This window comes from Salarias fasciatus, chromosome 14 (assembly GCF_902148845.1).
Source record: "Salarias fasciatus chromosome 14, fSalaFa1.1, whole genome shotgun sequence".
In the NCBI taxonomy this organism is placed as follows: domain Eukaryota; kingdom Metazoa; phylum Chordata; class Actinopteri; order Blenniiformes; family Blenniidae; genus Salarias; species Salarias fasciatus.
Window position 1 is genome coordinate 9,507,172 of NC_043758.1, and position 16,504 is coordinate 9,523,675.

Genomic DNA, 16,504 nt, shown 5'->3' on the forward strand with positions numbered 1-16,504 from the left:
TCTGTAACCCACTCCATGTGTTATCAGCATTATAAGACGATTGCTCGGTTCCTTATCTCTCTAAACACAGAGGTAGACTGAGATTGTATCAGCAGTGCTTAGGGAAATTAAACGATGGCTAAACACTGCTCCAGCACCAATGCGGCGCAGACTAAAATACAGTGAAGGAAAATATTTACTGTACAGTATCGGAGAGAAGGGCCGTGGTAAATTTCAACACGGAGGTTTCCAGATATTGTGAGGGTCTAACATTACAATAACATTAATCAGTGCTCTGGCACCATTGTTTAGCAGGCGCTGATGGCTGTTTGCACTCTGCCAATCATCACTCCCTCATACTCTTAACACAGCGGAGGTGGAATCTCTGAACGGTCCCACCCAGTCAGGACGTCCTCAACAGCTGTCAAGCCAGTGTAAACTAATCATAAAAAAAAAAAAACAACACACAGGTGATAAGAAAAAAACTCAGTGACGACCAATCAAAAGGAGCCTGGAGCCACTGCTCTGATGGTTAATGCAGTCTATACATTAAGCGACTTTACCAAAGCTTCAACAATAAGCTGTTTCCTTCCTCTCAAGCCGCTCCGACTGCATGTGTCAGGCAGAGGAATGTTCCACGTTGTGAAAGGCCTCAGTTTGAATATTGCTTCAGTGTAAACTGAACAACAACACAGTATCTGCTATTCTTTAAAATACTGCGTTAAAGTGTTATTTTTAACAGCAATAACATAATACTGCTATATATTTTAATTAGCTCACATGCTGTAGGACTTTCCATGGGGAGCAGTAACATCCATAAATATTACAACATACCTGGTTTGAGGGGTTTTCCACCTTGTCCTGTTGGATGAAGACAAACACAGCGTTATTAATTTTTTTTTATTCATGTTTAATTCAAATTCTATATTCCCAAGTAAAATATTACTTTAATCAGCCACTTTGGAATATATAAAGCTATCAGATACCAGTTACAGAGAGCAACAAGCATTTTAAAATCAAACCTTTGTCCTTCTGGTTAAGAAGTAATATTTTCTGATATTACTGATATGAAGTTTTATTTTTTAGTCACCTTTACCCAAATTAAAATCCATCTTTGAAAAGATACAACCTTTTAATTTGTGATTTTCAGGGTCAAAGGTCATCGCTCTGACCATTGAACATCAGTGACACTCTTGAAATAACTTGAATATGAACGACAGCAGCTTTTTGAGGCAGATGGAGGTGAACTGATTCAGCTAAAGCTACTCCAAAGTGTCTGAGAAGTGCTTTTTTTGGTTTTTCAAGCTCCATACCTCCTGGAAGTCCTCCTGGAACCAGACCGCCGGGTCCAACACCTCCTGGAACCAGACCGCCGGGTCCAACGCCTCCTGGAACCACACCGCCGGGTCCAACGCCTCCTGGACCCAGACCGCCGGGTCCAACGCCTCCTGGAACCAGACCGCCGGGCCCTACACCTCGACCTCCATATCCTCCTACTGTCAGTTCAGGCAGGAAAGAGATGTAATGAGGGTCACTAGCATCAAAGATCAAGACAAACAAGTTATTTCTGACTGTCATTTTCAGGGAAAAGGCAACAAGTTAATTTATTTTACTTCCTACAGCTGCGTACAGAGACTGTCGCTAACGGGCAGAGGTGGCCTAGAAGCTGAAGAAGTGGATTTATGATCGGAAGTTTGCTCGTTTGAATCCGACAGCAGACAGTTCACCACTGTGGGTCACTGAGGAAGTGCAGAGAGTCATACCTCAGTCTGCAGTTAGGATGGGTTATTGCATAAAAAGAAGGAATTTCACCAAGGGGAATAATAAAGTATGATTAGTTTAATAACAGTGGTGCAGTCTGCTTTTACTTTTGAACATGTTGTTTTTTCCTTGTCGTGACCCATTTTTTGGACAAATGAGGTACAGCTTCTCATCTGCAAAATGCAGCTCTTATCATATTATTTGATATTAACTGTACATTTGGAGGTAAATTACATCTCTACAAGCCATACTGAATAAGGCTAAACCCTGCCTGCTCTATAACTGCTACAAGTTTGCTCTTTTAGTTCCACAATTATTTAAAAACGCACAAAACAGGCTCAATAATTACAGTAATATTCTCCTTTGCTCATGATTTGTAGATAATTCTGTGCAGACTTTATGACCTTATTGTTATCTGAATGAAAATTACAGCCAAATGTTGCTCAGTGCAAAGCTGTAGCCTCTTGGTTATTAATAAGAAACTAATAAAGTTTTCCGTCCTTTCAGTGACTACAGTGCGGTATCACCTGTACATGAGCGGCAAACAAGTAAAGAAACTGAAACTTCAACAACTATAGCACCTGCCAAGGATCTCCGATGTCCAGTGGTTTAAAAGATGGATGAATATACAGGTGACAAATAACCGATATTAAGGCCAACAGTTACCTAAACAGGACAGATCTCAGTGCGTCTGACTAAAAATACTTCCAAGAGCCAAACTTGTTCAGCAAATGGGAGATGAAGCCATGCCAGGTCTCCGTTAGTGGTTGGCGACCTGCTGCTAAAGTCGTGTGTGTGTAGTGATGAGAGTATCTGCTGTGCATGTGTGAAATGACAAGCAGCAGACAGAATATCTGTGGCGGCGCATCAGGGCCAATTGTGGCAAAGTCCATGTGAACAAGTTGAAATCTGAGAAAGTGACACCGCTTCGATGACAAAATCCCTTTCGTCAACGAAGTATTAATACATAAAGCTACACAGTAACAGGTGATCGCATTTCCAGTGTCCGTCTCTCTGTTGCAGCTGTAGATGCACCAGTTCATGAGAACCCAGATAGTTTCACCCCAAGCATTTTTATACTGTTGAAATAAAATCATAAATCAGACGGTTCTTCAACTCACCTGCAGCTTTAGCTGGTTTATAGCCCGGAGGGACTCCTCCAGCAGTTCCTAGTAAAACAACAGTCGGACTATTGATTTACGGTGTGAATACATGTAACAAGATAATGGACAGTTTCTGGCTCAGTGATTCTCCACACCGGCTGAAACTGGGACTTGAGGAGAGCGTTCTGCTGCCGCATATACACGTAAGCACACGGGCTGCTACGAAAATGCCTTTTACACAACACTGGCACGTGCATATGGTTTAAAATGCGAGCTTTCGGTTTGACAGGACATTGGCTCACCCCACCATCTGGTTGGAAACGTAACAAATGCGGCGATTGAGCGCAGGAGAGAGAAGTTGGACGATGCCACTGAGGTCAACACAAACTGAGCCACACAGAGCTGCAAAGCGTTTTGCTCTCATTGAATTCATTGTTTGTTTGCTAATCAAGCATCTTTACAACATTCAGCTGTGTTGTGTTGGTCTCCATTCATGTTGATGTTTGCGACATGTGGGGAACATTCACGAGCCTGAACTCAAATCACTACAAGGGATTTGGTCTTGTGTTGTGTTTGAGAGTTCTTAAGCAGGATGTCATTTGTTGCTTTGTAGCTTGTGCTCCCCAGTAGTTTCATTTACCTAGCCTAATTCAGGTAAATGTAAACAGATTTTGCTTTTTTCGTGATAGAGTTGGATCTCTTTTGATCAACCGTCCAGGCAGATGCTTTCTCACCGAAAAAAAATCCAGTTCCTGGTCCGGCGCCTCCCGGTCCAACCCCAGCTCCGGGTGGTACATACACACCTGGAACACACATCAGGAGAAGTTAAAAAGGTCACCATCCTCTATCAGGAACGTGTGTGACATGCACTGGAACTACGGCCAACTAGTTCACGAGCATCAATGTTTTTTTTTCTTCTCTTTTTTTATTGCAAAGCTTCTAACAGCATTGCTAAACAATGACCCCATTTACTAGGCAAACATTCCCAAACACATTCATCATCTGTGACCCAGACAGCAGGACTGAAATCTGTCCTTGGTATACACATCTGCACCGGTTCGCAGAAGTGATAGGGCGTACAGTGAAACGTGAACGTAGCAGCCCCTGCCAGAGTGAGAAGTTTGATGAGGACCAAATCTGAATTGTTTTCATACTGATGAGGTACTGCATTTGGAGGCCTCCACTGAAAGGGAAAAAAAAAAAAAAATGGCTGAAACTACAGACACCCCTAACCTCCAGTCACCTCCCTCTAGCTTTACTTCTCGCCAGATCTCTGGCTGCATCCCAGAGTAACTCCTGAGATGATCGTTCTGGATCCCAGACGCCGAGGCCTCACGAGGGCAAGAAACAACAACAGGACCAAAAGCAAGGCAGTTAAAAAAAAAAAAAAGACCGCTGTTGTTCTGGAATAACTAACGGCTCAACCTAATGGGACCACTGAGCAAAGATTGAAAGTGAAAAGTTATTTTTTTGAGGGGGAAACCTGGTCTTTTTCTCAAAGACACAATATGAAACAGACTATGGGTGTGTGAGACCACAATGATTGTATTTAATAGCTCTTACATGTGTTGGGAGGCCAATTAATCTAAACCACATGTCAAACACATTCATCTGTTTATTATAGAAATATCAACTCTCAGTTCTGTCTATCGAATGTGGCCGTCATGAGGAGAACTTTACAAGGTTTTACTGTCCAGTATAGGAGCTGAATAACACTTCAAAACAGCAAACACACAAAAATTACCAAATAGCAAATATCTAAGATGTCTGGGTCGACATACTGCTACAGTGAGCAAGTTGTGACTGATTGATTGGATTCAAGAGAATATCTAAAAAAAAAAAAACATAAAGTATACTTGTAGAACAATATTACATTGATTGTGAAGGTATAACATACATTAAAACAATATTTGGACTGTTTAAGATTAAAAAGTACTGCATTGACACAACTGTCTGAAAGTCTTTGCTGCAGGTTTGAAATCTGCCGAGACGCCAGTGAGTCTTTATATCCAAGCGAGTCATGACAGCAGAACTATACTTAAACTCTCGGAAACTGCACTGCACAAAAAATGATAGATTTTAGAAAAGAATTTCAATATTGAATCATTATTTTAAAAGAAAATCTCACTGAGAACAGCTTCTTTTTCATGGGAGACCTGTCCGAGAGGTGCACTCAACAGAAAATGATAAAGGAGGAGAAGAAATCTTAAAAGTGTAGTGTGGAAAAACCTTCCTCCAGACTGGTGTGACCAAGTCTAATTCTCTAATGTTTTCAGCTGCAGTGTAAATGGAAAGAATCTTACGAGCAGTTATGCTTTTGGATCAAACACAACTGAACGGACAAAAGGTGTTGAATGTCTCTAAACTCAACTGGAAAACATCCGTACAGGAGTAAATCTACGGAATCAGTTTGAAATATGTGTTTTCTTCATGCGTGTTTCTGTTGGTTTGCCCATTGGCACAGATCTCAGGTGCACGGACCGCATGACGGTTGACTGATTGTTCTCAACTCTACTTGAACACTTCAGAATCAAAAGGAGGATTTCCTGTCTCGCCACTGCAAGTGAAGCAAGAGGGACTTTTTGTCTGCTCCACTTTTCCTTTTGGTGAGAGTCCCATCTGTGCCACAGAGTGCAACAGGTTCACGAGGAGCATGCATCCAGACGAGGCCCCGCTGTGACCCCTGCACAGTGACCTGACCTGCCTGAAGGCCAGTTGGAGACTGTCTCAGTTGTGGTCATCTAGCGTCAGTATTCCTTGTGATGGGAGGATGAGACTGACATGCAGATGCAGAGTACCAGGGGTCAGATCATTCCTTTGTTGACTCCAGTCAAGAGTTTCAATATAGTCTGAGAAAAGTAAAAACCTCAAATGTCTGTTACTGCTAATTCAGCTGCTTTATAGAACATTTCCTGCATTATGACTGCTTGAAATACAGTCATGTGTACACGATACTAATTGGGTGATGTTATTTTAATTAGCGCATATTGTTTTCTTAGGTTTAGTGATTAATTTAATGATCACGGTTATTGCAACCAAACAACAAGCTTCTTTTCAAAATGTTTCCATTTACAGTGAATTGCGTGAAAAAAGGATGAATATATACTCCCAGGAATCCTGACAATAATTTTAATTTATTGCTTTTCCGTTGCGGACTTGAATATGATCCAACCTTTAGACTGCAGATGGATGGCTTGTCAGTAAAGCGGCAGCAGGAGGAAAATAAGTCATGAGTTAACGGATATGTAAGCCTCATGGTCTGGAGTGGAGCGCCGACATTTCCTGCAGTGCTTTGCATATTAATCATTAGGAAATTACCAGCGTGAACTATTGCCTTCCAGAAGGAAGAACTTTTGAACTGATATTGTAGTGCCAAAGTGAGGTAGATGCAATGTCTTGATTCAGTTTTCAAATCTGCTAAACTATCTTTTTTTGTGGTCCAGTTTTCTCCCACGGTCTAAAAACATGCAGTTGAGGGTAATTCATGATTCTAATTGACGCTGAAGTGTGATCGTCTCTCTGTATTTGCTTTGTGATATACTAGATGCCCACAGTCGGGATTGGCTCCAGCAACCTCAAACCCTAATTTGGACAAAGCTGTATATCTAATGGCCTGATTAAAGGACGACAAGCACAGGATAAAAAAAAAAAAAAATTGATAACAAATTCACACTCTCAGAAAGTCCCGGTTCAACATCTGTCAAAGCAGCGTAGGTGTGAACAAATTTCCAGAATTTGATTTCCAAAGGATTTAAATTTCTATTTATACAACAAAAAGAGAACAATGTGTGAAAAGAACCGAGTCGAAGATAAAAAAATGAAGTTCATATAAAACACATGTGTTTTGGTTCCTTTAATTCTTTTGTTTTGAATGTTGATCAAATGACGTAGTTCACTCGACGAAAGCTAACAAGTGGGAAGGACGGCGTCCAGCCAGTTGTATCTTCACTTTCAAATAATCCCGTGTCCTGCTTGAAAGTAAAAACTGACATATTTATGAGCTGTTAAGCTGGTGAGGCCATTTATTTGAGAACACGTATAAGCAACACACAGACGACGAAGCCTGCAAAGAACACCGACGCGATCGAGGAATTCTTCAGAATTTATAGTAGCCGCAAAAGAAAATTTTATACTGGCTTCGACAAAACAGCTTAAATCATGCCTGAATAATTTATCGGTCAGGAAACTGTACGTCAGACATTGTCTTGTTATCAAATTAAGCTAAAGCCAGTGATGGGGGTTTCCGTCGTCCCTCCTGTCGTAGCAGCAGCTTCTATCGTTTCGCCGAGCGATTAGAAAGCGCTTCGATTTGCTCCATTTGCAACGAGATGTTGAGTAATGCGTCATTTCTTTGACCCTTCGCGGTGGTTGTTTAATAAATTGGGCTTTGGACTTGACTTTACAATTTGTCTAATGCTCAGGCATGCAAAACAAGCTCATGTGAGTACGTACACGACATGGAAGCTCACAAACAGAGATGCTATTTCCTCCACAGGAATGATTCATGATTACAGGACAGCGTTAGGTAAGTACTGGAGTCCAGAGGAAAAAACTACTCTGTAATGTTTTTACAGGACTTTATCAACCTCATATTTACACAACTCCACTCCGCACCACTTTTTCCATCACTTTCAATGGAGTTCACAAAAAAAAAAATGTTTGGAGAACTAACAATGGTGTTCATGTGCATCCAAAACCGCCATCCCCGAAGGGAAGGTTTGCTTCTTTCTTTAATGGAAAGCACTTCTACTGCAGCCAGAGCGACGGGGCAGCACAGGAAACGCTGTGGTTCCTGGCACCCTGACGTCCTCCCGTTATCAGACATGTGACAGCTGGCCTATCATCACTCACCTCTTGCATTGTCTTTTTTCCACTGGCTGGACGGAGGAGGAGGGAAATGTCACAAGCATCTATATATATATTTCTTTTAATGCCAAATGGAAAATCCACCTTATCCTGACGCCACTTGATTTTGCCTTTCTGCCCTTGCCCAACCTGATCTCAGTGTCACTTCCAAGAAGCAAAATCAACAGGAGAGTTTTCGTAAACTCATCAAAGCTCCTTCAAATCCTGTCAGGGTTCACTTTTCTGCATGTTGTGTGAAGCTCTTCCACTGGAAGATGACAGGGGATCATTATGAGATTAGGAAAGCAGAAACCTTTGAAATAAAAAAAAAGAAATGACTTGAGACAGCTGTGGGCTCTCCTGTAAAAGTACTAAGAGTTGAACCGAACATGGCACTGTGGCTGAAGGTTGCCATCGACCATGTAAACGCCAGTGGAAGAAACAGATCGCGTTATGGCTCAATCCCAGCAACCGATTAGGGCGATCATGCATGCAGGATGTAAGATATTTACAAGTGGAATGTCAGAGGCTCCAAAAATTCACTGTTTGTCACTTCCTACTCATCGAAAATGTTGTTTTATTCATCTATTAAAGACATGAATATTTTATTGTTTTTCATTCTAGTTACTGTAAATTCATAATGTGTATGGAGCAATGCTGTTTAGAATGGTTTCCTGTGCATTTCTGAAAAGAAATTTAAAAAAAATATTTTAAAAAAAATGTTGCTGGACTGTGTCAACTCATGAGTAATACTCTGTGCAGAATTTGAAGAAGGTGCATGTTTTCTGTAAATGTCTTTACACACTGCGGTTTAGCATCTGCTGCACGGAGAGAAGAGACATGACAGAGTGAGAATCCTCAATCACATTTATGAAGAGATTTTCGTGATGGTTTTATCTGACAAGTGTAAAATCTGTGATTTATGTGTAAAAGAACAAACTCTCCACGGTCAATCCGACATGCAGGCAGTGTTAAAATGGGCTTTGAGCGCTTCTGACAGTGAGCCATGTGCCTCTGGTCTGTTTTTATGATGATCAAACTGATGTAAAGTTATCAAACTAATTATTATTTTATCTTTGTTTTGATTGCCTGCCTGAGACTAACATAAAAAAATATATATTTTAATGTAGCGCTCACACTGTCATGTTTCTAAACAAAGATGAATTTGGGAGCAGATGAGAAATTCCTGACAGGAGCCAGTTGCTCCCAGCGGCTCGCAGCCTGGTGCGGGTTTCGGACTGACTGGCTGGAATGAATCATCTGACTTAATGTGCTTCTTTGTTGAGCGCTTGGCGCAGGCTACCTGCAGACCAAACATCTGACTGGGAGATGCTCGGGCTGACGTTTGAAGACCACAGCTACACGCTGGTATTTGTTCCCTGCAGTGCTGAAAGCAGTGAGGAGGTGAGGCAGCCACTCCAGAAAAGACGTTTTTACGGTAATTTTTTTTTTATTCAAGTTTTAATATTCTTTAATGGAGTGAAAGTATGATTTCACTTGTCTTTATGCAGGACATAATATAAAACAGCAGTGACTGTATGACCCTACCTTTATTCATACATGGACAGTAAAGATCCTACAGAACATTAACTATTCTTTGAAAAGTAATTGCATCGATCAGTAACCTCACTTTATGTGTCTCAATAAAGTTACTGAAATGGGAAAAAAAAAAAAAAAATAAAAACAGAAATTGGATTTGTTGCAAAATCACGGAACAACTATTTGGATTTATTTCATGTTTAACTGCTTTTCACTTGTGACAGGACTGAAGACCACACCTCACGGATTGCAGATCAGAAAATCTCTTCATGGAAGAACTGCATTGCAGCAATCACATTCAAAGGTTTGAATAAATTATGTGTAGTGAGAGAGACAAGGGAAATGTGAGTGTTGAAACAATTCATCTCAAGCCTCTGCTACGATTATGATAACAGTTCAAACTGTTGAAATTTGTGATAATGAACAAGTTTGCGACCTGCCTGAGAGTTTGTAAGGAAAGACTTCCCTGCAATAGAAAATGCTGTCATGTGAAATCACTTTTTGGAAAAAAGATGAAAAGAAATCCAATTTTCTCAAACACTTTCACAGGATTTGTAAGATACATGGACATTTTTTTTTTTTTTTAAACAATAACAACCCTTCTGGTTGGTGCTTGTGAGCAGCTTCAATTCAAACTACTAATGGAGACACTTCAGTGCAATTACAACATACTGCTCAAAATCAACAAATTAAAATGCTTTGGTAGATCCAGAGCAAGCCGAAGAAAACTTCAGTCAAAAGGAGCATCTGCGTCTTATTCAGGCAGTTCTTCAAAAAGCGATGCCGATATGTCACATTAATTCACCAGACTGACATTCAACCTTTCTCACTGCTCACCACACAATCTACCACTGAGGAAAGAAGCACCACGTGTTTGAATTTTCAAGGAAATTCTAACATCAACACCAGAGCGTTGCTGAAATCCACAAGTCGTGTTGATCAATGCGTGCTGTCTAATCTGTACTGATTTCACTGAACCCGGCCAAAAAATGAGGTGAGCGTCATTGATTAATGCTCTAAATTCCTCGGGGTTAAGTCGAGCTGCTGCCAAATGAAGCAACAAGCTTCTTGTATCACTAAAGAAAACATCACACAACCTCCCTGAGACTATGAAAGAACAAATGAGATCTGAGTCAAGTTCCGCCGGCGGAAGGGCACAAAGAACACAAAGAACCGTCTGTTCTGGTAGGAATCCTCGAAAACAAAGAGTATCTCACCTAACTTTGTCAAAAAACAAACTTTTTTTTTTTTTCTAATTTTCACTATTTTCTTGGTGGTTTCAAGCAGGCACCAACCTCCGCTCATAAAACATGAAAATAATGCGGAAGTGCAAAAAGATGCAATTCCGGGGTTATTCTAGCAGGGGTCGATGATGCTGGTTTCATTGAAACCCATTCAAAAATGCAAAGTGCAAATAAACATATAAAGCCCCCGTTTCAGAACATGTTTTGGCCTCTATCACTATTTTCTATAACCGTGTTGGCTTCACCAGACTCTGATTTTCACATAAATCATCTGTTGATTTTATATTACGAGTTAAAGTTTTGCATAAATCACCCTATCACAGCGCCTCCTCTGTCCAAGTGATGCGGTCACGGGCTGGACCAATCACATTTACATCCAGTTTCAAATGTTCGATATGGAGACGTCCTGCTGGACTCGCTGAAGTCTTCAGAACGGGATTATGGAACTCTATGGGTGACGTCACGGAAGCTCTATCCATGGTTTCAAGGGCCGAATTGGGGCCTCTGGAGGGCCATTTTGGCCCACAGGCCTTATGTTTGACACACTAAAGGTTTACAAAGTACAGCTATGGCCATGGATCTCAATGAGTCACCTACTTTAGAAACAAAAAGAAACCATGACCATAGAAATTTAGTTTTTAACAAAACGAGCCAACTCTATTTGGAATACAGGTTCATTTGTAAGAAGGTAAAGCAAGTCTGCTTCCTTCAGCACGCATGGGAGACAACAAATATATCATAAATCCTCCACGTGGTTAAAAAAGTAGCCTGACAGTGGGAATATTTATTAACAAACTCCTTCCCAGGTGTTTCTTTTACAACCATTACTCAGTTGTTGACTGAAAGTATGCAGACAGCTGTTTGACCCATCATAACTCAGGTGAAAAACCCTACAGCGTGAGGGGCAAATGGCTGGATCGGGTGCTAATAAGGTTCATGTTACCCACTTTTAATTTACACTGGAACAGTGTCCACAGGGTTTGGCTCAGGTTTGTGCACACCGACACACAAAACTTGCTTGAACTCCTCAAAGATATACGATATCAACGTTCGCTCTTGACATCAAAGTTGTGATCTGAAGCCAGGATTGATATTTGTTGGCTGCAATACCTACAATATGCTTTGCCTCAAAGCAGCTCACAATCGCAGCTGAGTGCAGGTTGGCACAGGGAGTAAATGGCAGATGTGCTTTGAAACAGAAAATGATTTTAAATAACAGAATCACTGGCCTGGCAAAACCAGATGTCATAATTATCGTCACTGATCCTGAAGGGAAACTGAAAAAAAATAAAGTGCAGCATAAAAAGAATCTAACCACAACAGCTTTATTGTGTCTGAAAGGTCACTTGCACACCGGAAGATAAGGAACATAAACAACTGTGTGTTTTTGGCAATAAATCAGTGGAGAAATGGAGAATACCATACCTCCATATGCAAAACATGTTTGTGCTGAATGAGTCAAGAGAGGCTCAGCCAAGGCAGAGCGAGAACCAATCAAAGCACCGCGACCAGGGAGAAGAAGTAAACTGGCTCGCTGAGTGATGGCGGGAGGAAAGGCATATTCTCAGCCTTTCTCCCGCTGTCTGAGGCAGATAAGGTGCCGAAACGAGTTCCTGCAGTCTGCACAAGGCTTTCGGGTGTACCGCATTTCTGGTCCACCCATCAGGGATGAAATAAACTATGTGGGGAGTTTTTTTTCCTGCGAAGAAAGTCGGAGCAGCTGCAATAGTCTCTTCCTGACAGTTTTCCAAAAAGGATCCTCAGCCATGTAAACACTTTGTGATTTTGAGCAACTAAAAGCCACTTTTAATGAATGAAATGAATTTAAAATGCAGACACTACTCAGATAAGTTGTCATGGACATTTAAATTGCACACATGACAGGCAGCAATATTAGGACATATGTTTTTCTCTCAAACTTCAAATATTGTAAACTGCTGGTCACAGACATTAGGCTCTATAGACACTGCTGAACCTCAAATCCATCATTTAAATCAATTAATCATGAACTTATGTTGCAAAAGTGGTGATGAAGTAATATAGATTGTGCAAAACTGCAGAAAATGCATTTAATATAAAGTGAAACTAAGGGAGGTAAATATAAACTGCTGCAAATGCAAATTAGGCAAAAGCAACATTAAATTAATCCACAACAACAGATATCAATATTGCAACAGAGTGAACAGATCAATATTGTTTATTGACCATGCAAAATGTTTCATCTTAAATGTATTCATTGATACCTCTTAGCCAAAAAGCACCAACACATTGTTCTTTTATTATTATGATTATATCAAGCTTGTTAAGATTGTGGCTCAGTTGGTCTGCAGCACACACTTACCTCCTTGAAGAGAGGGCTGAATCAGTGCTAAGAGGAAGAGTCCACAGAAGAGCAACAGAAAGTTTCTGTTAGCCATCTCGCTCCAAAATGCACCACCCCTCTCCCAGATCAGCTGGTTTTATTCTCTTCTATCTAATTACCCTAGCTGAAGTCTCAGAGAGTGGTGAAAAAAAAAAATTAAAAAAGAGGGGTGGAAGATATGGAAGTCAATGTAATTAAGAGAGGGCAACGACTCTGGTTCAGTGGATCACTTTGCTTTTTTTCCTCCTCTAAGTCTGGTGTTGCTGTTTTTATTCTGGGTCACTCTTGCCAACAGTACAGTCACTGCTGCCAGCAAGGAAGAGAGGAGCGAGGGAAAGAGACACACACATCCACAGAGGAAACAGGGAGAGAGAGGGGAGAACCAGGGGAGAGAGAGCGAGACCCCCCTCCTAAAGCCCATCCAGAAGGGATTGAACTGTCTGCCAAGCATTTGCATGGGATACCGAGCACACTTATCTGGAACAGGCAAGACAGAGACTGAGGACGAGCAAATCACATCCCCAGATATTACCTGCTCTTTTGAGTCTCTAATTCTCAACTCATTACTTTTTAACACCAGCAGGAACAGACGTTCTCCGAAGCGAGTGATCCGGAACGTTTTGACAAAGAGGGACAACAACAGCACGGCAACTATCAGCGTGTGTCCACGGACGATAAGAGCGAGGCTGGAAGGAGCGGCTGCACTGTGCAAGGCGATCCGGTGAGGAGGGCAGTCACATGGCTCCGCTAAGAATGAGAAAAGCTTTTCTGCATCACACACAGATGACATCAAGCAACAACCCCCGAGAAAACATCAGGTCAATGCTCTGCGCAATCTTTCAGCCTGTTCGTCTGGATAATTGGCACTGCAGGTCATGTTAATAAAAGACAGAGCCTCGGTGGTTGAGGGTTAAGCCTGAACTCTTGTAAGACACATCTATCACGAAACACACCAAGTCTCCAAGCCCTGCTTTTCACAATCGGTCCGGCCGACACGCCTGTAACGGGAGCTGCAGCGTGCGAAGAGATGAATCCATCAAATTAGCTCCTTCATACTGAGACTGATGGATGCCACAGAGAAAGACTAGTTGACTCTCCTCTTTTAAATCTGTTTAGGCCAACTCCTTACTGACTGTTTTGTACAGTGCACCATCAACACCCTCTTCACTGCGTTCATCGTCACCTGTGAAGCACCTCACCGCCAACATGGCCGCCGCTGTCCATCTCCTCGCTCTAACCTTGGGACACATATTTTGGATTTTCCAGTGATAGAGGCTGAGAAAAACGTGCTTTTTTACTGGCGAGAGCCGCAGCAGAGTCGTTACTCTCTCAGACACGAACCTGACAGATTGGGCTGTTGAGCGCATGCTAATGGCTTCTGCTTTCCAAGACACACAGTATCCTTCATCGCGGTGACGTCCACCATTAGTGTTCATATTCCCCCGCGCTGATTTCACTGAAGTCGGGTCAGCTATGCAACACTAATCAGCTGTTAGAGTTCGCCCAGACTGGACGCACAGCATATTTCATTTGACTTATGAAGTAGTCACACAACAACGGATAGCTTGAAGTTTTGAAGCCAAGTAGAAATTTTTCCATTCGTGCCCAGCATCTCCTCTGCATTTGTATGCGTTTGGCTGTAACAATCCTTTGTCGTGCCATTAATTTTATTTTTAGGTTCAATGCCAAAACGCTTCTGAAGTCCTTTGTCCAGGTAGACAGCCATTGTTTTCCCCAATTATTTCTACAGATCAGTCATTTTAATGGGTTGCATTTTTATAGCATTAGGAATCACCAAGTCGGGTGTTTCTTTCTTTCTTTTTTTATATATAATAAAAATCTCCCAGAGGGAGTATAAAAGCTAAATCAAATGCATAAAAACCAATGTACCTATGACTCATGTTGGAAAATTCACAAAAGTCGAGGAGCCCTGGCTATATGATGGAAATGTAAATCCTGGCTTTGTTGGACATTACATTCAGACCTTCTGGAGTTCGACAGAAATGCTTGAGCAGACGTCACATGGCAGGAGTAAACACACGCCGTCGGTGCAGCATTCTAAACAAAATTATAACCTTGGCAGAAGTATTTTGTTTTAGGCCCGCTGAAATGTTTGAACGAGATTAAACAATTTTTTGACAGTGTGAATCATGTCATTCATAGGAAAACACAATCTATCTCCTCTACCAACAGTGACTTACTCATTCTGTGATGAATGGAAGGATCCATTTCTTCAGTAAATCATCACAACACATGACACCAACAACCTCAGAATCTGAATAAGCCCCAAACCATTGATGCAAAGCAAAAACACCAGAACCATCAGAACTGGTCTCAGTTTTATGATTGCATCGAACCATGAATTACAATCCAAACATCGGAGGGGCACTGACCTAATGCTGCTCTTTGCATGGTACTGTTCTTTCCAGACCCCGGCTGGCTCGTGTGTTGGGAATCTGAAGTGTATTCTGGATGGGAGCAGTGTTTTTCTCAATTTATTTGCAAGACTAAATGTCGATTTTAGCTCATGTCTGGAGTCCTCCTTTGGGCTGAGCTGGTGGGTTTTTGCCAAAAACGCTGAGTTTGAACATAGACTTGGGCGAAGGATCAGGACAGAACATGCGGCACAAAACGATATTAATTAAAGTATAAATTGTTGGTTCCTGGTTTGACAAGCTGTCTGTGTTTTTACTTTGTCCAGTTGAAAATGAAATCATGGATCACTGATCGGTAATCAAAGTAATTAATAGCCACTACAATAGCATGTCTTCTGTTGAACTGTGTTGCTTCAGTCATGATTAAAAAATGTGGTGAATCATTTGTTTCAGCCTAGTTTTGTGTTGTTGTTGGGTTACTGCTTTTTTTTTCCCAGCAAAAAACTAAACAGAGACAGATCATTTATGGAGCATTTACTTTAAATTCAATACAAATGTTTGTTTCACACAGCTCGTATCATTTCAGCAGGTGTGTCGATGCGTGGAAAAGATAGTTGACAAGCTGTAACAAATTCAAGGTTTCCTTTCATCAGTCCAAGGTCGGTGGATGATCATACCTACTGCCTATGAGCCAGGCAGCATTAAGCTCAACGGGGTGATTTGTCTCATGGACCTAAATCTCTGTGGGAGCTTGGATCCTATTTGTGTCACTTTACATTGCCCAACATGCCAATATGTTCAGATTTTCATCCTGGAACAGGCTCTTGTAGGGAAGGATTAGACAAGACTCTTCCTTTAAAGGCTCTGCAGATTCAGGCCCTGCTGGCAAAGTATCAAAATATAATTCGCTTTGACTTTTGGCTTTGGTAGAGAAATGAACCATATCAACTCACTCAGAATGTAAGTCAGTATATTAAATTCCGAGACAGTGGGAGCTTTATCCTTTAGCATGCCTATTACTGCTCAGATTGAAAGTAAATGACCAAGTTACCCCTTCTTGGCAGCCACCTCAGCGCCAGCTATAGCGCTCAGCACATCGCCGCGCTGTGTTTTCAAAGACGGCGGAGATTTCATAACATCTGCGAGCCCCCTTTCTGTTTACGAGTCTGTTGCTTCCAAGCTTTTCTGGAGTCGTGTTTTGGAGGAAGGGTGCTTGAGCTGATGATAGAAAACAAATTAGATGGTTAAAAGAAGGTCAGCTTTATGGACAAATGGATGCTTTCCAAACTGAACACA

At 41.5% G+C, this 16,504-nt stretch overlaps 1 protein-coding gene across 1 annotated transcript in view; it reads right to left on the reverse strand.

The window, feature by feature from the left end:
• The window catches only part of LOC115400712 (elastin-like), a 54,581-nt gene extending 41,672 nt beyond the window's left edge, over nt 1-12,909 (reverse strand). Inside the window, exons 1-5 of the mRNA XM_030108722.1 lie at nt 12,813-12,909; nt 3,578-3,646; nt 2,862-2,909; nt 1,293-1,475; nt 814-840 (exon numbers count right to left, since the gene is read on the reverse strand). Coding sequence (XP_029964582.1) covers nt 814-840; nt 1,293-1,475; nt 2,862-2,909; nt 3,578-3,646; nt 12,813-12,888 — 403 coding nt within the window. The 5' untranslated portion in view covers nt 12,889-12,909. The remainder of the gene's footprint in view (nt 1-813; nt 841-1,292; nt 1,476-2,861; nt 2,910-3,577; nt 3,647-12,812) is intronic.
• Between the last annotated feature and the right edge of the window lie 3,595 nt (nt 12,910-16,504).